Below are 25,914 nucleotides of genomic sequence, written 5' to 3'. Positions count from 1 at the left end.
GCAGGTCAGCCAAAGGGGTTAAAACTCAAACGCAGAGGAAGGTCATGTTTGCCCTCAGCTAGAGAAGACAGCTTGTTGGGAAATAACAGTAAAGTAGCCTTTTCATGATCCTTCCATTATTTAAAAGAAGTTCTTTAAATTTCTTGTTAAGTGAATGCGCTTGAGGTTGTTGGAACATACCTCCATTCATCATCCACAGGAAAGGGAAGAGTCTCTAGAAACCACTGGCATGGGGCAGACATTCCAGACTGCTGGACAATCATCCTGCGGGCACAAGGTTTTGGCCAGGGTGCTGATCCACCTCATACTTAGTACAGACCCAGGTCAGGAAGGAGGAGAGAAAAGAGACAGCCCATGAAAACACAGTTGAGCTATGGGAAGGGAAAGGCACCCTCTCTGGAGCTTTTTTTTCTCACCCCTAGGATTTGGAAGTAAGATGAAAAATCGAGTTGCGAATTTGCACCTCATAAACAGGTGAAGGGACATCGGTTACATTCTTCAACATTTCTAACCTCTATTTTCCTGCCTCTACTATAGGAGATATGACTATGCTTAGATGAGGGCTCTCTGTGCTCCATCACTGCAGCTACTGAATAACACCCGGCTGGAGGCCACAGGACCATCTCAACTAGATGTCTATCAAGAGCTCCTGTTGGTTTTGGTAATGCCTTAGGTCAGCAACTAGGCGGAAGAGGAGAAAGGGAGTGCAGGGTCAAACACAACCCTTCCTCACCCAAACACCTGCACCAAATAAGGACCACAGACTCTGGAAGCTGCTGTCACCAAGCCATGCACAGCTGAGGAAGCGCTCACCTGTCTTGGATCCATAATGCTCCTGGATACACCCTCCCACAATGGCCAAACCACAGCTAAAGGAGCACAGAATGAAAAATGAAAGCATTGTAATGGGGCAGGCGGGTGCAGCCCCACATGCACACATGTCCCACACAGTTGCAAAAGTGAACAGCAGAACCCAGGTGCTGAGAGAGGAGTTCATCGCTTAGGAAGCATTAATGCTGAGAGCAAGAACTGGCCCAATGCAGGTTCCATCCTTGGCCCTAGCACCTCAGTCCATCCAGTCCCATAGTACCAAATCACAGAAAAAGTAACTGAGCAACAGCCAGTGGCGCTCTCCGCAGCACTAAGGCTCATACTGCAGATCAAAGAGTAGGCACTGTAGAATGTCAGCTCTGCCTCAATAAAGCAGGTACCACCTGCCTACCAGAGTACAATTCAAGCTTAGATGGCAAACACCCATTTCAAACAAACCCCACTGAAAACATAATATCTTCTCATCCCTCCAAAGAATGCTAACTTTGCGCTCCAAGAGTGGATGGAACCCCTGCCGGAAACTGAGGGCCGCCCCACCATCATTCAGAATGCCTCATCTCTTGGATTCACCCTCGACAGATATCTTAACCTCCAGATCCATATCTCATCCTTGGCTAAGAGTGCCCGGTTCCAGCTGAGGCTGGGGGATCAGGAACCTCATCCCAGCACAAAACCTGAACTCTGTTTTCCAGGGGCTCGTGCTCTCCAGACTTTCCGATGGAATTGCACTCCTTTCAGGCATTCCCAAAGTCCATCTCTGACAACTCTGAGCAGTCCTACATGCGCTAGCGTGCTTTTTGACAAGACACAATCATTTCAATCACATCACCCCCATTCTAATCTCCCTTCAGTAGCTTTCCTTAGAAGAGCGAGCTCCATTTAAAGTTACCTGAATCACTCATAAAGCTCTGCCCTCATCTTTACCTTCATACCTCTCCGAGTGACTGAGGGCCATATTATCAAGATAGAGCGATACATTATCGACGCTTTTATCAGCAGGAAACTGCCCCATAAACGGCGATAATGGGCTTGGTAATATGCACTTGTGAATTCCCATAGAAGCCCAGGTTCTGGTGTTCTGGTGTTAACCTTTCTTGATAATATGGCCTTGAAAATTTCAGGCGCTGACTGAGATAAAATAAACACTCAACTGTTCCTGCTTGCACTCCTCTCCTTCAAGCAGGAACGGTGCAGGAACCAATCCTTCTCCAGAAGCGCCACAAGAATCTGGAACTCCCTCCTGCTTTGCTCTGTGAACCACATCATAGCATCCTCAAAAAAGACATCCAAACTCTTCTCTTTGAACAGCACCTGCGCTAAACCTCGCCCATCTACTCAGGCTCCCTCCAGAGGGTTCCCAACCTGAACCCCCACAAACTATTGATGACCCTCACATTGTGCTGTGCCGCCTGCTCTCCACTGCTTTGTTATGAGTATGTGTGAAGCGCTCTACCTCCCGGGAGAGACAACTCCCACCATCACTCCACCTTTAATATACATGTATATCTTCTATTTGTTATTGAAATGCTCTGACTTTATTGTGATGGAGCCTGATGTTGCCGAGCATGTTCGTCTTGTATAAAAGCACAAAAATAAATACATAAATAAATAAGTAAAGAACCTTAAAATAGATCTGTAAACTGGATAGGTAGCAAAGCATAAACATGAGCCATAGTGTCATTGCAGATGCAACAAGCAAGATGGGGTGCGACCAGGACCGCAATTTATTATGTCTATGGTTGGGGAGGGGCCTGCTGGGAAAATATGGGGCTGGGTTGAATTTTGGCTCAGTCAAGTGGTCCCTGCGTGAGGTGGACTCAACTCAATTGAGTAAGAGGCGAGAAAAGGAAGAGTTAAAAAGGTAGGGACTTTTTTATGAGCCCTTGCGTCACTTTTGCGCCGCCGGTGCGTCACTTTTTGTGACGCACCAGCAGGGTAACAAATGCGCCATGTTGCGTCATATTTACAAAGTGACACATCTAGGTAGATGCGTCACTTTGTAAACCCCTGCGCTACATTATACCTGCGCCAGGTATAATGTATGCAGGGTGGGCGTTCTGGCGCAAGTAAGTCTCATAGAAGTGATGCAGTGAAATCTATGAGATTTCACTGCGCCACTTCTAGGACGAAAATGCGTCAATATCTTGCGTCTGCCTCACAGCAGGCTTAAGAAGACTGACGCAGTCACATTTGAAATGGGACTTGCCCATGTGAAATGACCCATTGATGGAGTTGCGTAGCTTTCATGACACACTCCAGCAATGCGTCATTTTTGCGCCTACAGATACGTCAGAAATACTTACGTATCTGTAACTCCTCGCGACATGATGCATCATACTGTCAATATGACACATCCAGCATGTCGCAAGGGGGGTTCAAAGAAAAGTGATGTTTTCACGCAGCGATGCGTCACTTTTCATAAATGAGGCCCCTAGTTGGTCAGGCAGCTAGAACCCCGGATTTGCACACCTGGTACACTTCAGTTTTTCTAACAAAGCCATGTTCTCTTTCCATGATTGGTGGAAAGAGGGATACAGTGAATTTCGTTATAAGAACTTAGGTAATCAGGGGTCAGCCCTTTGTGTATTTAGAATATGTAGAACAAAACTTACCTCTGCATGTATATATTTATAGTCTTATGTTCTGTATTAAAATGTTCACAATACGGCATTTTGTACAGTTAAACAGCTTTAATTCTAATGCAGTCCCTGTGAGGGGAGTGTAGTTCTGTGACTGCAGCAGACTGCTGAAAGCATCTTTGCAAATGTAGGTTTTTATGTCTTTCATTAACTTTTTAAACCATCCATTTCATCTGCAAACCATTACAGGGATGAGGGCTCAGGTGTTTAATGACATTTTCCTCAGTGTTTTATTCATCTGGGTTTGGGTGGATGGAGTTGTGGAGCAGTGTAAGATCTCCAGCTCCTCGTGGGGAGATATTGTGTGGACAGTTTTACAGATATATATGGCATTTAAATGGAATGCCCTGTGGATTATACAATACACCTCGAGCTTGCTGTAGAGGAAGCTAATGAAGGCCGCCAGGTTCAAGCTGGATGCCTCACATTTCTGAGGTTGAGACACATTGCAGGCATCTGATTTAGAATTATTTTAAGTTGCTGAATTGAAGGCATTGAGGCGCTAACATAGATGATTTTGTAGTAATCCACCCATGTGAGAACGAAGAGCTTTGTCAGTCTGGTGATATTGTCAGACTGTAGTTGACAGAAAATGTTTCACAGCATAGATATTTGGAGGATCACGTTTTTTTTTCTTTCACCAATGAGTTTATAAGTGGAACAAAGGACATTTCACAGCCAACGATGAATTCAAGAGTTTTTGCTTTTATTGTCAGCAGTGAACATTGTTCCAGGGCACAGACCTTGTGAAAGGCAGGGACTGATTAGGGTTATGCCCTCATTCCTTGATGTGGATCTCTCCTGTGTGCCCAAAGAGACAAAGTGAGTCTCCAGGGAGTAACCACATCATGTTCAGGAAAAAAGTGGAGGGCCACCTGTCAAAATAAGCACTTTCCTACAGTAATAGTCAAAGAAATGAAGCGTGGTGGGAATATTTAAAAACACATGAAGTGTGATGGGACCCGTGCAGACAAAAACGCCAGGGGCGCTTATGGTTTTAGGAAAAGGCTGTCTTTTCAGTTATATGTGCTGTTTTGCAGTAGGGAAGAAGCCAAATCTTCCTTAATACCATGTGATCCTTTTATCACCAGTAGGTGGCAGCATGGAGCTTCCTAAAACTCCACATAACACGTTTACTTCTCTCGTGCATTCGCTGTAATATGTTCTTGCAAACAGATACATGTAGAAGAAGTCTGTACGTATTATATCCAGGTTAAAGGCAAAGATTCAGTTTGTACATGAAGGCCTCGACCTGCGAAGGCTGGGCCCTGGCACACAGCCACGCAAAGTCTTGGGGGCAGATTTACAATAACTGGCGCATCCCTGCTTATCAGCAGGGATGCGCCAGTTATTGTGAGCCAAGCCTCCGCCACCATGGGTGCCCCGTATTTACAATGCGGCGCATCATGGGGCAAAAACGGCACAGATGTGTCGCGCATCTGTGCCGTAAAAGCGCCGCATTGCTGGAGTTGCGTTGCAAGCACAACGCAGCTCCAGCAATGCTCTTGGGGCCCTATTGTTAGAATGCTGCGTCAATCCTTACGCCTGCTTCAAGCAGGTGCAGGGTTTTGACGCAGCATGGGCTCAAAAGTGACTCAGTGAAATCTTGTAGATTTCACTCAGCCACTTTTAGTAAGAGTTCCTGCGCCGGAACGCCCCTCCCTGTGCAGGAACGCCTCCTTTTGGTGCAGGGCTTTACAACGTGACGCATCTCCCAGATGCGTCACGTTGTAAGTACCCCGCACCATGGCGCATGTTTTGCGCCGCCGCTGCGTCACAAAAGTGACGCAACTGCGGCATAAAAGAGGCGCAATGGGCTTGCAAATCTGCCCCTTGGGGGCAGATTTATGTTAACTGGCGCATCCCGAGGGATGCGCCAGTTAACATGCGCCACAGTGCGCCACTGCTACGCCACCCATGGTGCGCCGCATTTATGATGCGGCGCACCATGGGGCAAAAACGGCACAGATGCGTCACGCATCTGTGCCGTAAAAGTGACGCATTGCTGGAGTTGCGTCGCAAGCGCGACGCAGCTCCAGCAATGCTCTGGGGGGGCCTATTATTTCAATGCTGCCTCAAGCCTTACGCCTGCTTCAAGCAGGCGCAGGGTTTTGACGCAGCATTGCCCTGAAAGTGACTGAGTGAAATCTCATAGATTTCACTCAGCCACTTTCAGGAGGCGTTCCTGCGCAGGAACGCCCCCCCTGCGCAGGAACGCCTCCTCATGGCGCAGTGCTGTACAACGTGACGCATCTCCTAGATGCGTCACGTTGTAAATAGGGCGCAGGGATGCGCCACGTTTCCACGCCGTTGTGTCACGCAACGGCGGCGTAAACGTGGCGCAAGCCCTTCATAAATCTGCCCCTTGGTATTTACTTTCCAGCGCAAAAGGAGCAAAGGAGCATAAGTGGGGGTTAAGTGCAAATACCCATATGTTTTTACAGAAAGCCAGATCTACTGAGATATTCAGACGGGGCTTTGTCTCAAAACTAACTCCTTCTGGAAGGAGAAGTAAAGAAGGTGAAATGTGTTAATCTTCCAAACAAAAAACAGAGACCAATGCATTGCATATTGTGTTGCAGTGCAAAGCGCGCATCCAATGTGTGGGATCCTTCTAAAGTTGCTTGAGCAAAGGGATTTGTCCTGGAATGGTATGCTTCCTTTACAAATCAATTGCTAGACAGCATACACTCAGCTGTGCAACATGTTGTGAGGCTAGATTTACTAACATTCTGTGTGATACAAGCCAGCACAAAATGTTTTTTTGATGTTTACGTTCCAGCAGAAAACTTATTTTGCACCGGAAAGTTGTCTTAAAGTAATCAAAGCAGCCCCTGGTTTGCGCTACTTGTCACCATGGGCGTTCCATTTCAACCACAAAACCGCAAAAAAATATCTACCACAAATGTGAGACAAGGTTTTGTTTAAAAACAAAAGTGCCTTTTGAAGGCATTCTTCCTCCTGACGACGGCAGTCAAAACAGTACTAGTCAAGTGGAAAGACACCACCAAAGCCACATTCAAGGGGTGGCGAAATTAGGTCACATTCCGAAGAGGGGCAGACATCACCGCACTAAGACAGACACCATGGAGAAACCCCGACCGAGGAATGTGGTCAACACTAGACAAGTTCCTCGGCTCATGCAAACCTCCATAAAACAACAGTACACGCCTGACCAGCTGCTAATAACACAGCGTAGGGAGTATAATATAACACTAAACAGCAGCAAAACACATCTATTTTTTGTCTTTTACATCACACCACGCGTCCAGTCGCATACACCTATATGTTCAGTGTTAAATGTTTAATGTCGCTAGCAGAAATGTATGGGTAGACACAAGTGTAAATCATGCAACCCTACTGGCACGCCCGTGTAACTCCCTATTTGTTATATGTCACAACGTTTTATATTCTTGTACTATGCAAAATACCAATACAAATATTTTTTTTTTAAAGGAGATTTTTTTCCTTTTTATGTGTGTTACTCTGTACAGCACACATACAAAGAAGGGAACATTTTATAAGTTGTCTAAGGAAAGTATTTTGTATTGGAAAGGCACTCTTCCAGTTCAAAAACGATGCTAGACTCACGCAGACACCCTTGCACTATGGCGCAAAGCATGCGCGTGGCGCTCGCCAGCAAAAATCAGTGCCGATGCTAGGGAGATGGGAGAAGAGAGCCATACCTCTGTTGAAAGTGTGCTCTTCTGGTCTCTCCTTCTTACGCAACACAGCGCAGCATTTTTAGCTGCTGCGTTGCGTGAGAATTTGATCCATCTGGACCTGTGTGTTGCACAGGGCAGCCTGTTTGTGCAGCTGCACCAGTATTACACCAGCATCAGGCCAATCTCTGTAGATATTGTGCAGCGCTGCGTGTCCTCTCTAGTGCAACGCACCACAGTACATTTGGACACTGCACTGCTGATAATTAGTAAATCAGGAAAGAGAAGTGTATAACATATCAGCAGCATAGAGTGGATGAAATGGCCAGCCGCCCTGCCAAATGGCAACATTACTCACGGAGTCTGTCACCCCCCAGTGCCAGGAACATTAGAGCGTCCTGATCTATGCTCTGGGAAGTTAGTTAATACCATTGTCAGGTTATCAGAGCCCTTAGAAAAGCTCTTAGGTGATTAGCCCGTAATTGGCAGAATGATGGAAACTGTATCCCATTGAGTGTCACTGACAAAAGCGATTGGCGCTCAGGGTTCCAATGATGATAGGCTAACAGCAAGACCGAGCCGGGGTCAAGAGGTTAATTACCTTGCAGCATGGAGCAGTGAGAGCCTCTCTTCTGATGGAGGGGGTTCTGCACTGGATCTGTGTTGTAGTATGAAAATCCATATGCAGAAAAGTTGTAGGTTCCAAGTAGTTCCTTTATCAAGTTTCAATTGTAGATGTAAAAAGATGATAGTAGGACGGTAAATAAGATGGAAGTACGATAGTAGAGTAGCCCCAACCAGGAGCAGTCTCCCTCTACTCAGTCTCTCAACCTCAACTGACCCTCTCACCAAGCCCTCACACCAACACTCCTGGACATCACACAACAGATGAGAGAATATTGATGCAAAGAAAGAAGAGAGGCATTATAACCTTACAACAATCTGTTAATTCTGTGCATGGCATCAGTTACCTTTTTTGAGGTGATGTCTTTTTAAAGTGTGACCCAGGAACGAAAGTTCCCATCAATGCCCCAAACCTTGCATGGCTGGATAGTAAATGTAAATGTAAATGGATACTTGTATAGCACACTACTCACCCGCAAGGGTCTCAAGGCGCTTGCACAAATACCGCTGTGGAACCCATCCTGGCTTTCCCTGTGAGGCGTCCACTCCTGGGCACCCCCAAGGTGGAGGCCAGGCATCCTTAGCGTTGTGGGGGCCGTTGTGGAGATTAAGCAAGCTATTGCCCAGAGTTGCAGAGTGGGACTCCATGATTGGAAGAGGCACCGAGGAGAGAATTATCAGGTCCGTGGAATTTTGAGCCCAAGACCCGCCGAGGCGGGGAATTGAACCCTGGTCCCGGGCTAGACCTCTGCATCAGGGTCTGCCGCTCTAACCATTGAGCCACACTTCACCGCGGGGTGGGGTTCAAATTTATAGAGATCTGTACAACAAGCACTCTGTAGAAATCTGCAGAGCTCCAGAGGGTAAACTGCAACAAGTCACTAGGGGGCATATTATCAAGCCAGGCGATAGGCGATTAGCGCCGCTTAGGTGGCCATTTTCGGCCGCTAAGCGGCGATAATTCTGTCACCCCTATTAGCAAGCTGTCGCTAACTGATGTTAGCGACATCTTTTAGGCGATAGCGAGCGGTTTGGGGCCCGCTTTGCATGTCAGCGATGTTTATCGCTAATGACATGCAAAGTGGGCGTACCCAACCAGTTACCGACTGAAAGCAGTCGCTAACGTCACTATCGCCTATTAGCAAGGCAGTCGTAGCGATGGAAATATTCGGGCTTAGCGCGAATATCTCCAAATGCTAACACCTGCCCAGACCAGTTCTTAGCCATGTTATCCAATGAGAGGTGGATAATATGGCTAAGAGCATTTTGTCCCTAATGAGTGAATATCGCTGAATTCTCAGCGATATTCACGCATTTCGCCGCTATCGCTGGATATTTTAGCACAATGGAGAAAAACGTTGCTAATAGCATGTTTTCTCCGCTAACATATCCAGCTATAGGCAGCGATATAAAATAATGCGCTAAGCGCAATTTGCGATAAATATTACTATTCCTTGGTAATATGCCCCTCAGTGCTTTCATTAGTACGTGTCACGTGTCGATGATGACATTAGTCTCACATGGGCTAAAAATGCCTTCTTTATACGATGCTGCATGGCTTACCTTTGTGCCATGCTGCAAAGGCCAACACGGGCTATCTTTGTATGAGACACACTCTACTGTAAGTCTGTATGTGCCCTCAACCGCTCATGGGTGAATCCTGGGATGTCTACAGTTTTACAGAAATGTATTTAGAATGGAAACATCCAAAGATGTTGCATCTGCCCATTTTTGACATGTATTTGAAAAAAATGATTTGCAGGTAGGATTTCATGACAAGCCACGTTGCACTATTTGGGTAAGTACTATCTTATCTGGCTTTCTGTGGACACCTCGAGATGTTTGAGCTGTTTCCCCTCTCCTACGCCACTTTGAATAGATCATCAGGTGTTTTTCACATGCTGCTCAGGTGTGTTTACTTTCAATGTAAAACTCCTTCTATGAGCGAAAGTAGGTTCATTCCTTCCTCCCCTTCTTTTCCCTCCCTTCCCATCCATTCCCTTCCCTCCCCATCCCTGTCCTCCTCTCCTCTCGTTTCCTTTCCTTTCCTTCCCTCTCCTCTCCTCTCGTTCCCCTCCCTTCCCTTCCCATCCCTTCCCTTTCTTTCCTTTCCTTTCCTTTTCTCCCCCCCCCACTCCCCTACCTCTCCCCTCCCATTTCCTTCCTCCTCTCCTTCCTCTTTCTTTCCTTCCCTTCCCCTCCTCCTCCTCTCCTCTCCTCTCCTCTCCCCCTTCCCCTCCCCTTCCCCTTCATTCCTTTAATTTCCCTTGCCTTCCCTTCGCTTCCCCTCCCCACCCCCCTCCTCTGCTCCCCTTCCCTTCCCTTTCTTTTCCTTCCCTTCCCTCGCCTTCCTTTCCCTTCCTTTCCTTCCCTCCCCTTCCCATCCTCTTCCCTTTCCCTTATGTAAAAGGCATATAATGTGTGATTATAATAAAGACTGTCTCTGGCCTTCAGTCAAAGTCAGATAAGCCAATGGCTGAGGGGGGCTGACCCTGTGCCCCATGTTGTGTGCCCTGGTAGGCAGAAAAAAGTGAATGACAACTGAACAGACCAATGGATGAAAAGAGTTGACAAAAGCCCTTATGGGCATGTATTGTATATTTTTCTTCCTAAAAAGAATAGTCTGGTGAGAAAGCTAACACTATCTCAAAGGCGGGATACATAAGATACGTAAGAGGTAACTTAAATTGAGTAGAGGGAACAGTAGGCGCATAACAGAGAAGACAGAGTGATGAGGATGGAAGTGCAGTGCTTTTTTAGAGCAGAATTGAGATGTAATTGTGCAAGCATAGCTGAAGGAGTAAGTCATAGTACTGCTGGAGAATTAGAATACAGAGGGGTTTGTCAGTCAATATGAGATTCCAGTTCAGTAAGGAAGCCGTGGAAATAGGATTACTTTGGAGCAAGTAGGGCAGTCTCAGGGTCCTAATAGATTTTTTGTACCTATCTAGAAACTCTCAGGTCTTTTTATTTCTCCATCTGAGAATTACTTTTCACATGTGTGCCTACATGGACCATAAACGTGGAATCATTCAAATTTGGGGTGAGACAGTGCTTAATGTGATAAGGGGTAGTGCAAGTTAAAGGGTGAATGCAGGCTGTATCTGAAAAGGTCACGTGGGACTGATTCAGAGAAAGAATACATCTTTATGGATTTATGTTGGAAAGTAGCCCTACAGTAACGCAAAGTAGTGCTTTGTACTACTTTGCGTCAAGGGGTGTTCCATGGCAGTACGTGGATTGTTCCCAAGCAACCATTCATGGATTTTGATGCAAGACCCCATCTACCTAAAAAAGCTGATGGGATTGCATCAAAAATGAACGCCTTCTCAAGGCAAGCATAAGACCCAACTTTGCACATGTTCTGCACAGCACACATACAGAGTGGAAAAATGTTAAACTATGTCTAAGCAAAGTATTTTTACTGGCAGGGTTCCTTTACAGTACTAACCCAATGCTGACATCACACACACCCTTACACTATGGTGTGTAGAGGATTTACCTCTTGTTTTCATTCAGGGTAGATCACACCTGTGCACTAGTCCTGCTACTACAATACATCATGCATCAGAAGTAAGGCATTTGTAAAATCTACACATAACAGATTTGTGAATATCTGCTCATTTCCCATCACCCATCAGTACAGGAAAGCCTCTGCTCAGTGTCCGGTGCTGCGAGTCTCAAGTTGCCAAGACAAATTGTGGTTTTATCAATAGATCGGTAATTATCAAAGCTTAGAAAATATTGACTTGGCTTTTGAGTAAATGTGGTATCATTCCCAAATAGATGAGCCCAAACAGCGAATAAGCCTGAAATAACCGTATTTTAGCAGATATGCCCACTTAATTATGTAAGACAAACTCATGATTTCTAAGGCCAAAAGTTGGGACTTCTGGTGTACTATAAATATCCTAAATGTTGTTTATTTTCTCATGGAACTTTAGAAATATACTAAAAAGAGGCACTTACTTGACAGAAGATTTATGATCCTCTCTGCAACATCAATATATTTGAAAAATGCATTCCCCAGAGCAGGAATATTGAAGTTTTACCTGGTCCTGCTTACTAAGCCTTTAGAGAATCTCCTGTTAGTTTTCAATATTGAAAAATATTTTAATATTATGTTCGGAAAGAGATTCAGACCATGTGGTGGATGTCATTTGCCTCATCATCAGTCATACCTAAACTTGCCTTGCCAGCAAATAAATATACCTAGACGCAGCCCGAACCAAAAAAGAATTGGACGAGGGGAATAAAAAGGGTGCAAAGACAGGCGTTGTTAAAGTAAAAACAAAAGAGAGAGAGTATATCTCAAATGCAGCTCACTTGATGGATTGTTGGTGAAGACAAGTGTTTGAAACTACTGTGGAGCTATGATTTCCTCTAACAGATGCATGGAGTGTGTCCCAAATGACAACAATATCAGCGGTGGAAGAGAAGCTTAGAGATGTTCTTCAATCTGCTTGCCTTTTCACACCCTGTGCAAAAAAAATACTAGTATATGGTGAAATAGTCGTGAAACATGCCAACCTTACCTGATCCAGAGCAGGAACTCCAGTAAATAGTACCCGACTGCACTGTCCCAAAACCAGCTGGAACTGGAGGCTGGAGGCTGCAGCACAAGGAAAGGAGTCAAGATATTGAAAAATAGTGAATAATCATTTTTTCTACTATTTCTCCCCTTCTAAGATGGGAGTGCAATTGTCATTTACCTCCCGCCACCTTAGTAGTGTGATCATTGTGAAAGTTTGTTTACAGCGACACCAGTGCAAGAATTAGAAGTAATAATGTAATATCTTTGTTATAAATAACTATGTGGATAATATTAATTGATGCAAGTGAGAATGTAGATATGAATTGAAATGAATTGAAATACCATTTGTATAGCACATTGCTACCTGGAGGCATCCCAGCGCGGGTAGCAGCAGTAGTGGTGAGTTTCACCAGTTGGGGGAAAAGCAAAGTTTTCAACAGTTTGCAAAAGCTAGGTGGTTGGTTTCTACACGTAGGTGGGGAGGAAGGTAGTTCCAGAGCCTGGCTGCATTAAAAGAGAATTGCCGACCCCCGCTTTTGGCTTTCCTAATCCTAGGGACAATGACAAGATTCATAGTCTTGGAGTGATGGTGTCTGTTGGGCCAGAAGGACTGGATGGTGCTATGAAGAGTTGCGGGGACTGTCAAATGCAAAAACAACAGTTGATGGAGAGAATGCAGAACAATGTCATACATTCACCCCAGTACAGAGATCTGGGCCTAAATCCATCGCTTTTTTGCACTCCACAACACCCCAGTTCAGACATGGCCATATGCAAATCAGCTTGACCCTGTGCCGCATGGGAACAGTCCAGCCCGAACTGCAAAGCCATGTCTTCCCTGGACCGGAATCAAGCATCCTAGGACCGGTTTCTGGCTATCAGCCGTCTTCAGCCAGGATAGCTTGACTCCAGTGGTGTGGAGAGCATAAGACTCACGTCTGAGCATACCCATCCCACTCGGGGTGACAAATGCAAAAAAAATAGTTGATGGACAGAATGCAGAACAATTGCATACATTCACCCCAGTACAGAGATCTGGGCCTAAATCCATCGTTTTTCTGCACTCCACACCACCCCAGTTCAGACATGGCCATTTGCAAATCAGCCTTGACCCTATGCCTCATGGGAACAGTCCAGCCCGAACTGCCAAGCCATGTCTTTCCTGGACCGGAATCAAGCATCCTAGGACCGGTTTCTGGCTATTAGCAGTCTTCAGCCAGGATAGCTTGACTCCAGTGGTGTGGAGAGCATGGGACTCACGTCTGAGCATACCCAATCCTCTCTGGGTGACAAATGCAAAAACATCAGTTGATAGACAGAATGCAGAACAATGTCATACATTCCCCCCAGTACAGAGATCTGGGCCTAAATCCATCGTTGTTTGGCACTCCACACCACCCCAGTTCAGACATGGCCATATGCAAATCAGCCTTGACCCTGTGCCTCATGGGAACAGTCCAGCCCGAACTGCCAAGCCATGTCTTTCATGGGGCCTGTTCCAGCTAGAGACTTGTGGATAATACAAGGGCTTTGAAAAAACGCTCTCCCTGACTGGCAACCAATGGAGTGATCTCAAGGCTGGTTTGGCTGAATAATGGTTAGGAATGCCTAATAGAAGTCTAGCTGCCCAGTTTTATATAGTCTGAAGCTTAGAGAGAGTAGCAGCGGGAGCACCCAGATAAAGGGCGTTCGCATAGTCCAACGGGGACAGGATAAGGGCCTGGACGATAATTTTTCTTGCCTGGAAAGGAAGGAGAGGAAGCACCTTCCGAATCATTTTCAGGATACCAAGGCACATGGCTGCTGTCTTCCATTAAATGTAAGGTATTGGTCGATCCAAACACCCAGGCTTTTTAGCTGGGTCTTGGGGGTGGGGGCTAAGCCAATAGAGGTCGGCCAGATTGCGTTTCGATCGAAGGGAGAACGATTTCCCAGAATCATGACTTTGCTTGTTTCTTCATTCAGTTTCAGGAAGGACTCGTTCATCCAGTTGGCGATTTCTTCCAAGCATGGACGCAGACTGGGACTCTGGAGGGTTTTGGTAATACAAAAAATCTCACGGGCGGAGTTAGTTGCTGATAAGATTTTATTTTTATAGTAGGTTGCCTGAATCTGATTTCGGCTTTGTATAGATTAATGGTTTCTCTATATTCAAGTTTCTTGTCAATCAAGAAGTTTTTCCTCCAATCTCTCTCAAGCTTTTTGCAAGTTTGTTTAAGGCCCCGAAGTTTGGCTGAGTACCATGGCTTCCGGTTACTTCCTATTTTCGAGTGAGTCCTTTTTACAGGAATGAGTACATCTAGTGATTTCTTAAGCCAGTTGTTAAAGTTATCATTGGCCATGACTGCATCCTAAAAAGACACCGGTCTAGTTTCTTCTAGTATTGTGGTCCAGTGTTCAATTGACAATTTAGACGTACTTTTAAGTAGATGAGTGTCGTGTGTGGGACCATGTGGGAAGACGCCCATATAAAAGGTATAAGGAAGTGATCTAACCATGGGACAAAGGTGGGTCTCTCTCCCTTTACGTCCTCCGTATTTGAGAAGATGGGATCTAATAGATGCCCCTTTATGTGGGTGGGCTCACTGACTTTTTGTATGAGTTGAAAGTCTGCTAGATCCTCAGTAAGTTCGGTTGCAGACATCTGTAGAGGGTCATCCGAGTGGAGGTTGAAGTCTCCCAATAGAGTGAAATGGCCTGAAGTAATAGCCAGATTTGCTGCCAGGTCGGGTAAGGAGTTTCAAAATTCCAAGGGGACCCGGGGATTTGATAGATTAATATACCTCAGAAAGTGAGATCTGGAGAAAATTCAATGGAGAAGACAGCGTTCTCACAGTCTGGCACAGGGCTGCCAGTCATACGACAGGTCAAACCGACAGGTCAAACCGTGTTTATAGATAATAGCTTTCCTGCCCCCTTTCCCTGTGGGCCGGTCCAACCTCTGTATTGAATAGCCAAGGGGAGAGCCTGAACAAGGTCAGGGTTGGAGGTAGGAGTAAGCCATGCTTCAATAAGAAACAGTTCCTCTGGCATTTCTTCTTCGAGAAGGATGGAGATTTCTACCGTATGTTTGGGCAGTGATCTGCAGTTTAGTAGGAACATTTTATATTTCCTAGCTTTAATAGAATAGGAATGTGAGTTTATTGTCAGTTGGAATCTGCAATGGGAACATTCGAGAGGGTCGCTAGCGGGTGAGATGGAGTGTTGACATGTATTCCGTATCGGGCCTGCTAGGCTGCATAACTCTTGTGCCTCATACTGTATCCGATGAGATGGGCGAGAAGCAGGGGTTATGGCCCCTGGCCCCAGCCGGATGTGGACGGGCGCAGACGGGCCTGCTGCGTGCGTCCACCGCTCGTCCGGTCAGGCATCCTAATTAAGAGAATTCTGCCCCGGAAGTGAGGGAAGGTAGGGGGAGGAGCCACGTCCCTCCGCTTCAATCAGCAATCAGCGGTGGCGGACCAGGGACTGGCGGTGCAAATAAGCAAAGTGACACAATTCAATGTGTGGAAAATGTAATAACATAGCTGGTACAGACTGTACTATACACACACTTATTGAACAAATGTTTTAAGACAACTAACTTGATTATGAACAGTGACAATCACTTCAGCATCTGATTATATTTCATTATAATTTTTAAGCTGCCAAAAAGTGGTTGCCACTGAACACTCGTCAGCTGCAATCACTAAAGCATTTTAAAAAAATACCACTACTTACTTAAGAATGATTATCCAATACCAAGATTAAGGCATTACGACATTGTGAACTACGGTGCTTCCCAATTTAAATAATTGTAATTATACTTAATTTCTGATTCACATTTTACCACCTTGTCTAAATGCGGTAGGAGTCAGAATTATTTTTTAGTGAGTACGGCATGGGTCAAAGCTAAGATTAAGGCAGGACCTTGACTTGGGCATTTCAGGTCTTTTGGGGGCTTGTGGTATATCCATTATTAAACACAAAAGTCAAAAACAAATGAAACGGGAAGACCCCTTGCAGGATTCTTATTAGTGTTCGTGTTGATACCCCTTACCAGCACATAGCTATATCTAAAGCTATTGGTGACACTTGCCAGCTGCAGGGAAGTGGGCAGCAGAATCTGGGCAGCCAGATCCAGGTCCTTTTGTAATGATCTGGGCAGGGGTTCAGGAGCACACTGACCTCATCAGACCCATTCCTTCTCTCTTGCTTGCATTCAGACACTGCTTTGTTTTGCATGGCAGGCTAGCCCAGACCTGCACTTCTCAGTTCCTCCTCTCACCAACAGACATCCATGGAGAATTGGCACCTGCAAATCTGGAAGTGTGGTTAATGGGGTTTAATTTGTTTTCCAGTTTTGCAAAGATGTGACTGCAAAATGTACCCATACATTAGTATTTTCTCTTTGCTCAGGAAAACAAAAAAGGAGTCCAGAATGTGCCCGAAGTATTCTTATGTCAGGGAGAACGCCTTTAATAAATGGCATGGCTATGTGTGCAAAGTGAGACGTCAGAGGTGCTGGGTTGGGAAAGATTGTGAATTAGAGACCAAAGCAGGAGACCTCACTTGAGGTCATCAAAGGGATCGCTTTCTGCAAGCCTGTAGTCCTTTGTGCCTTCGGCTACCATGATAGTCAATCAAAAACCCAGCACAATAGCGGCGATTTGAAAGGACGTGTAAATGATTTGGATTAGAGGGCTTAGGGGCACATTATGCCAATATGGGTGTATTATCACCTTTCAGCTGTGTTGATCCACCTCTGCATGTCACTGAGATCCCTGTAGACACTACAAAAGCATTGAAAGCACCAAGAGCCTTGCTGCTGATACATGATAGTATGGAAGCAAGAGTATATTTCTAATCCATTCCAGCGCCATGTGTGATAATCTATTTATTATAAATTTAAATTGTTTTTGTAGAGAATGAATGTGAAACCAGAGTACTTTTCAGTCTGACGCCCTATAAATGTCACAGAAATGTATGAAGGACATGCACTTGGTAAAGTTGCAAATGTAACCCCATCACCTTATGATCTAAAACAATGTTATGGGGAAATTCCCTGACAAAAAAGTTGGTTTTGCTGAGTCTTTCTCCAACAAGCACTGCTTTTCCTTCAACTTTTGTCAGCGTTGCAAACTTCACAAAGTTAACAAACCCTATGAAAGTTCATCAAAAATGTTGTAAAGCTTGCTGTTTTGACCAAGCACACCATCCTGAATCCCTAACGTAGACACATGTCGGTTCACACATGTTGATGGGTTTCAGGTTCAAGGGATCTCCACAATCCTTCACTTGCAATGACGGAAATGTTGTGTAGATAAGAATATAAATACCACAATCCACAAACCATATTATTTCGTAGATGGTTGTGTGCCACAAGGCAATCGAACTGTGCAGTCAGTAAACACACTCTCAACCACCCACATCCATTCTGTTTCCTGAGAGGCTACATCTAGGAGTGTGCAAAACTAGAATTCCCAGATGACTTTTCTGAAAATGACAAACTTCGCAAAGTTAAGAATGTTGTCACTTTTGAAACAATATCATCTGCAGGTGAAAGTTCCTATTAGACAATGTGTCAACAATTAAAGTTATTTCTCAGTCCTTTTCACCTAACATCATTATTAATCATTCATCAATTTTGTAAATGAAGCAAACTTTTTTTTTTAACTCTAAAAAAGTTCAACTTCATCAAACTGACACGTCACTAGACAAAATCAATATTAATCCAGTTTTTTTCATGCTTATCGTTTTTTATTACGCATCAGCTAGAAAAAAAGTTAGTGCTGATCTAGGAAGGAATCAGTGATTTATGATTTATCCTACCTTATCCGTGAGATCCTGATAGAGGACGCAGACGTTTTCAGTGTGCGGGAACCAGAGGAACCGGAAGTATTCTGAGGCATGTAAATGGGTGTCAAGATTATCAAGAACCTGTGAACAGAATAAGGGTTTTTGGGTTACCATAGTCATTTAATTTTGACATTATTCAGAGAATAAAATGTAACAAGCCTATCTCAGTTATTCATTTGAAATAATTGCAGTGATATCCGCCCCCTGGTTAAACTTCCATTGACAGTGCATGCTGGCATATCAAATTAATAAAACCACCTAAACACCACAGGAGTGAAAAATCAATGTTTTCTATCTGAAATATGCATTCCATGTGTATGTTAAGGATATGATTATGTTGTAAAGGACATAAAACACCTCCGGTTCACAGACTTACATAAGAATAAAAGTTTGATAGTGATTGACTTAATGTGGGATCATTGATATAAAGTGGTCCAAATAAAAGGAGGTGGGAAAAAATGTCAAGGAAATAGTGGTGTTGATTATTTGGGTGTGTGCTATGGTGGTAACCTTTAAAGATGCCCCACACTGGCCTGTCAAAGGTCAGGTATCTGGAGGTCACTGGCAGTCTTAATATATGTAGCAGATGCACTGGATTCAGTTCACTGACAGCCATGTTGTAAGACTATGAGTAATGCGTCAGGAGTATTTTTACACATGGTTCTGCAATGTGCTGACTGACAGGTAGTTGTCTCCACCTACCATTGTTGATTCAGGGATTGTAGCAATAGTGACATCCCTAAAGGTACCCACCACATTCTGCATCATAGATGATATCATACTCTAAAGTTCTGCATGACCCCTTTCAACAGGTGAGACACTATTCAGAGAAAATATTGCTTTGTTATGGAATACAATAATTCATACTTAATGTGAATAAGCATTGTCACTATTTACTATTCCTGGGCGTGGTGATTATGGTACAATTAGCAGATATCAAATGCATGGTAGAGATTTTAGGTAGCTTTAGGTATAATGTTGCAGTCATGTTATCACAGAAGATGTCATGACTGATGTCAAATGTGGGGTAATTGGCAGTGCATGGCTGATTTGAGCCTTGGGACCCCACCCCCTGGGGCATGGCACATTCTTTTTAGGGAAGGGTTGGGGTTTATGCCCCTCTCCCCACGCCATTTTTGGCCCTGGAGATCATATCACCCGGGGCCCACAGCTGTAAATATAAGTGAGAAAAGCGTGCAGCCCACCTCCCCAGGCCAATTTTGGCCCCCAGGGACCCCATCCTCTGGAACCCTGCATCTTTTGTAAATGTGGATGGAGGCCCCATCCCCTGGTATCTGGCCATTGAGATTTCATGAGTGATGTCATTATTGATGTCACTGACCATGTCATGGTTGATGTAATATGTTAGGTCATAAGCAGTGCATTGAGGGGGAATACGTTATAGTTAGCTCAGATAAATATAATTGCTGAATTTTACTCATTTTTCACAAGTGAGTTCTGAGCGTTCCTGTAACCTTTGTTTTCTTCAGTGAATTTCTAAGTTTTTTTGTATTCTATTTCCTAACTATAACAGCCGTGAAAACTGTTTTTGTCAGTGAATTTCTAAGGTTTTTTAAATTATATTTCCTAACAATAACAGCTCTGTAACCTTTGCTTGTTTTAGTGAATTTCCAAGCTTTTTAAAAATTTACTAGCTTACCCTTCGCGCCTACAAAGTCTGGAAGCAAGTTAGACACCAACGTCAGCTTCTCTATTTCTGCCCTCGGTATTCTGGGGTACATTGATAAGAAGATGGAGGTCAAAAGGGATAAGTAGGCTAGGCGACTTCTTTACTGACTCTGAAATCAGCTCCTATTCAGAATTACAAAATAACCTTAGGCTTTCACAATCTGACTTTTTAAGGTTTTTACAAGTCCCGGATTTTTTGATTAGAAAGAAGAATTCTATGGGCCAGATGATAAAGATTCCTCTAATTGAAGCGATTTGTAGGAAGAACAGAATTGGGGTGTTATATGATTGGCTTCTGGAGGCTCAATTAGATGATTTGGAGATCCAAACTCAAAAATGGAATGTAAGACTTAGCCGGGAGTGAGTAGCACTGCAGGACTTGATTGACATGGCAGAAAAGATCCTACTTTCATCAAATCTTCGAGCGCAGCACTACTAAACAATTTTCAACCTGTACTATACCCCAGCAATGATAGCCAAATGGGGCAGGCAAGCAGATGTTAAATGCAAACGCTGTGGGAGTATGCAGGCGGAGATTCTTCGTGTGTTTTTTTGTGCCCTATACTCGGACAGTTAATCGAGGGGATAGAACACTTGCTGACCGAGATTATCGGCACATCTGTTACCTTCACACCCTCAATGACGCTGCTTGGTATAATAGATGAGACGGAGCCTGGTCGACTGCTAAGGGAAAGACTGTTGGGCATATTACCAACGTTTAGCGATATTTACAGCTAACGATGCTTAGCAACACATTTTTTAACGCTAAGCATCGCCGGAAAGTATTGCTGAGATAACTTGCTATTAGCAAGGTTTATCTCAGTAGTGATAAAAATCCTCGCGCTAACTGCCAAATGAGAGATTATCGCTGGAAAACCAACGATAATCTCTCAAAGTTGGGCGTTAGCTTGATGATAGGGGGCTCACAAACTTAGCCATGATATCCACCTTACATAGGATATTATGACTAAGTCAGGAAAATACCAGGTGTAAAAACAGCAGTGCTAACCGCGGTTAGTGCTGCTTTTTTTTATCACAAACAGGGTTAGTGAAATCCTTGATGATAGGAGAAATGTCGCTTAACAACATTTCTCCTATTATTTTTCTCTGGAACGCCCCTTTGCATCTCATTAGAGATGCAAGGGGAAGCGTAGAGAAAAAGGGTGCTAACATGCAAATTTGCGTATTAGCACCCTGTTGCTGATAGGGAGGTAATTTTATCTCCGCTTTCTTGGCTTTTAAAGCCAAAAAAGCGGAGATAAATCCCTTGATAATATGCCCCTGTATTTGTATTTGTACCAGCTGTTGTGGCTCGAATATGTATTGCATCTAATTGGGTTAATAGAGAGCCCCCGTCTTTTGAAATGAGGAGGGCAAGATTTTTGGCAATTTATAATTTGGAGTTTAGTCTTTATATCTGTGAAGGATTTTGGAAACAGCAGTTAGGGGAAAAGTTTGGGTTAAACTGGCTGAACGATTGAATCTTTAGGAAATTTGATATCTGCTATGAACTGCTACTGGTTTATTCTTTATCTCATGCATAACAGTCAATGAAATAGTGTGTTTTTAGCGATATCCCCCCCCCCCCCACTGAGTTCTGTTTACATCTTTCCCTTTTAGATCTTCTTTTTCTTTTTGTTTATTAGTTATGCTCTTTGGTTCTATACGTCAACTTCCGTGCTGCTTGCTCCTATGTTTTATGTTTCACTGTTTCCTCTTCCTTTTAATTAAAATTAAAAAAAAGAATATTTGGAATCAAATGCAATGTGTTCCTTTTCATTGACTTTGGTAGAAGGCATGAGTTCAGTACAGGTCTTTATGCTAAGTCTGTTACTCGCCTTGTCAATAGTTTTTGGGCAGATATCCTCTGAAGATGATGTGTAAATAGATCTCATCATGCTTCATTATTGGATCCCTCTTGCATCCCTCCTGGACTTACTTTCTACATCTTCCACTCTAGTCTTCAGGTACCTGGTAGTCTACTACAACTCTTCTATTTATTTCTCCATCTACTACATTTGTGTCTCTGATTGCCTGGATGATGTTTCCACTGATGTAACTCTATCTGTGACATTTTTAAGGGCAGTCCTTACCAGGTTTAAGTCAACAGTAAATCAATCCATTCTGGTTTCAAGTGACAAGTAAGAGCCTGTTTAATGGTGCGGCGGTGGGTCCACTCCTCCGCCGCACCGCCAAACCCATGGTGAGGCCGTCCATCAAATTAGGAGTTCAACTTGTGTCTGGTGGGCTTTTTTTGCCATTCCCACAGCATCTTTAAAAACAGGCACCGCAATGGGAACTTGAAAGTCAGTGCTGTGCAGGAACAGGTGTGCAGGCACAGGGCACGAGGCACAAAGGGGGTCTTGTAGGGCCCTCTTTGTTCCCTCTGCGCAGGGTTTACATGGAGTAAAAATCTCCATTTAAACCCTGGCATTGAGGAAACTCGTATTATGCTTGGCGGGACGTCCGCATTTCAGCCTCTGGCTGCTGCGCCACCTCCAGGAAACAGCGGTTCCCTGGCAGCAGCCCCAGGGCAGTCAGACTGCCCGAGTCATAATCGGGCAGCCAAGAGACCGAATCAACCCCTTAGTGTCTGCTATTGATGCTAGCATATCCTTAAGAGTTGACTCAGATGCTTGCTAGCGGCATTCAGATGATGTCTCTTGAGCTTGTGCTGGCTGCATCAATGCCTGGCCCCTATCTGGCATCTGTTTGTTGACTTTATTTGCTTGGGATTGCTTTAGAACCTTCTCTTTTACCATTGTACAGTTTGAAGTGTGCAATATGGTTAAGTACTATTAAGGTATGCACATGTCAGATCAAAAACCATCCCACTGTGCACCAGAGCCTCCTGGTGACGCAGCAAATCAGGTCAATCAGGCAAATCAGGTCAAATGTGAGGCACCAGGTACAGAATCCTTCTTGCTTCAGCATGCTTTTTGACTATCATCACCTCATTTGCTTCCCTTTTCTCTATTATACATCACAATATACTCACCCTATCCTCTCCTCCACATCAATGTGTTGTACCTTAAATAGAGCAGCTCCTTTACTGCCACTGTCACCGCCGCATACAGACTGAATTGATGTGAGCCTTTCTGATGTTGTCTTGGGTCTCTTTAGTGAGAGCTAGTATTGTGTCCATACCTTCAGCTTCTTACAGAGTCATTGTTATGGCTCTCAAATCAGTCTCCCATATACTGTCCATTTGCATGCTGCAGCCACTCCCGCCACACTCCGTAATCTTGGGCGGGTGGTCTTCATTGCACAGCCCCGCGTCTCGCAACCATCTTTAGAGGCTCGCCGCTCCCTATCGCTGCTAAGGCGCCATCTTGGAAACTGATGCTGAAGGGAAGGATCTGCTGATCTTTGGCTTTCGATCCCCTCTCCAGGTTCCCACAGGCCTGCAGGTGTCGCAACAAGCGTGCCCCCGTCTCCTCTCCAATAACAACCAAATAATTTTCTCCTACCCTATATGGTTCATAGAATAGTTTGCCAGTTTTAGGAGGATTTCAGGGGACCATAGAGCAATCGTGTCCCTTACTACATGTCTCTATGTCATGGTCTAAAGTTAAAACCCTATACACTCATACATATAGGAGAACACATGTAGTTCATGAAAGCCAAGCATTCAATGAAAATACAGACGAAACAGGTCTTTAAGCCAAAGGTGTTAATATATTCATTATTAACTAGGCCTGGGTGGTAAATTCCGTTCTGCTTGCTGAATGTGGGTAATTTTGTGTTCAACAGAGAACGCAGAAATGCCAAAAATTCTGTGATCCGCGGCTTCGCAGAATTTTTTGCTTGTTCGCACTTTCAAAATCCGTGTTCGCAAGATATTTCCCCTGAGCACTCAAACAGCATTCGCGAAAAGGAAAAAAGCATCGTGAACGGGCGGAACAAGCAATTCTACGTGTTTGCAGAACTCTGAGTGCTCGCAGGGATTTTTTACCATTTCACAGAGCTTTGCGTAGTGCGACTACGCAAATTCTGCACACTCTTAGTATTAACTACTTTTGCTCAGAACTGGTCCTGAGTGAACGGTGTAGGCAGAGGCCTTTAACAGTTTGTTTCGGTAATGTGTGAATTTAAAAATGTGTTTCAATGTATAACAGACTCTGGGTCTTCAATAGCTAGAAATCAAATTGTCAGTTCTGTATGATAATGTTATATGGCCCTCCACTGCGATTAAATTCCTTACAGTAATATAAATCCACAAACCCTGCAGCTAAATGTCCTTCAGGCTGTCAGAGAGGCTTTGTAACTGGGGCAATTTCAAGTACAGAGATTTACATTAGCATTGTAATGGGAATTGATACAGGCGCTTAGAAAAATCAATATCGCGTGTTAAGCACTAGAGAAGCCATTACAGTCTACATAGTGTGAGGCATTACATGCATTAAAACAGAGCAGAAAATGATAGATTTAAAACTGGCGATAAACTGAGTGAACAAGGCAGCAAATGAATGGGGCTCCGAGGTCTTATGTGTTGTGGTGTGGGGAGTCCCCAGAGGGAACTACAACATTTTCCCCAAATGGGAACTGACAATGAATACACGTAATATAGAGTGAAATGCCGCCTTCGAAGTGTACTCTGCTATGTAGCAGAACTAGCACCCGCAGGCGAATTTTTGTTGGTCAAGAGCTGAATTATTCTATGTATCACTGCCTTTGGAGCTGTTTCTTGATGATAGATTGAAACTATAATACCTTGTTTTTTATTTAGCGCTTGGATCCAATATTTTGATATTAAAAGAGGAGATATGAACGTGGAGGCATGAATCTCAGAGCTCTACTGTAATGTATCGCTGTGTACCCATAATTTCCTTAGGACAGTGTCAGTGAGTCGACTATCAAGATGGCTGGACCCATAGTAAAATATTAGTTTTAACAGAGCAAAAACTAAAAAGTTGCATACAAAGCAGCAACTTTTTGAATTCAATACTACTTACAGTGCTGTTTACTCCAGTACCATCCGCAGGGGATTGAGATCAGTTCACTGGTGAAGCAGTGTCAGCCATTTGATATGTTATGTTGTGAATACACACCCACAGTTGTCCACTTGAAGAAGGAAGGAGTCAAAGACGCCTTCTGGATTTCCATAGGACAACTGTGATATCTTTCAGAAGTGGGCACTGACCCCACTCAGTGATTGCCTTGTCAGTTCAAACTTTTGTGATAGGGTGTTGACTTTGGGCCCAAATCACCCATTTTTAGTGCCGCTAAGTTGAACTTATGTGGGAATATATCACTATTCGGGGCAAATTTCCAATTGCAGTCACAAACAGTGTATGGTTGCCCTTGAAAATGGACTTGACCAAAAGAAATTCCACAATTATGGTTCCATTTCTGTGTGAGTAAATCTACTGCCATTGGCTAATTTGTGGAACTTCCTAGATGGATCCAAAAAAAAAGTTGATCAACATCTGGAAAGTTGTATATTAATGGATATCCTGCAAAAATCTGCAACTTGTTTCAGAACTTGAAAATCTTTCAAATATATATATTTTTTATCATTCCTGGAAATCTTTGACAGGTCAAGATGTTCAGGACTACTCCAGAAATTCTTTGTAAATTGCTAAATTGATGTTAACGTGCTGTAAACATAGGAGTAACACTATAGCAGAATCGTTCTATTTATGTCTGCAAAGGTTTGTAAATTCAACACGCGTGTTATATTGCTTGCTTTATATTGGCATGCAATGTAAAATCATGCGTGAATGTGTCATACATCCTTCTCTTCCGCCATACCACCCCTGTGTTGCCTCGTCTGCTTCGCATGCACAACCCATTTGATTTTTTTTAATAAAAAAACACATTAGCACTATATATAGAAAGTGCATTTTACACAACTTGTATTTACTAATCTATTTGGAATTAGTAAATAAAACAAAAAAATGCCTGCCTCATTTTGTTGGTATGCGCATATGTGGTGACGCGCACCTACAAAATGACGCGACACCGCATCCTTGCTGTTTTATATTATTTCAAGCCCGGCTGTACAGCAGTCACGCTGCCGTACAGCCTTTTGTACAGCATGGGTGAAAGCATTGCCAGGCCGATAAGTCTCAGAGGGGAGAACTACTGGCTTTGC

At 44.0% G+C, this 25,914-nt stretch overlaps 1 protein-coding gene across 1 annotated transcript in view; it reads right to left on the bottom strand.

Moving 5' to 3' along the window:
- The window catches only part of LOC147709470 (L-gulonolactone oxidase-like), a 722,418-nt gene that overhangs the window by 212,232 nt on the left and 484,272 nt on the right, over positions 1 to 25,914 (bottom strand). Inside the window, exons 7-8 of the mRNA XM_086928034.1 lie at positions 18,102 to 18,209; positions 12,292 to 12,368 (exon numbers count right to left, since the gene is read on the bottom strand). Coding sequence (XP_086784160.1) covers positions 12,292 to 12,368; positions 18,102 to 18,209 — 185 coding nt within the window. The remainder of the gene's footprint in view (positions 1 to 12,291; positions 12,369 to 18,101; positions 18,210 to 25,914) is intronic.

The sequence above is a fragment of the Lissotriton vulgaris genome, chromosome 6 (genome assembly GCF_964263255.1).
Source record: "Lissotriton vulgaris chromosome 6, aLisVul1.2, whole genome shotgun sequence".
NCBI classification, from domain to species: Eukaryota; Metazoa; Chordata; class Amphibia; order Caudata; family Salamandridae; genus Lissotriton; species Lissotriton vulgaris.
Note: the sequence above shows the minus strand (reverse complement) of the source record. Positions and strands in the feature narration are given on the sequence as shown.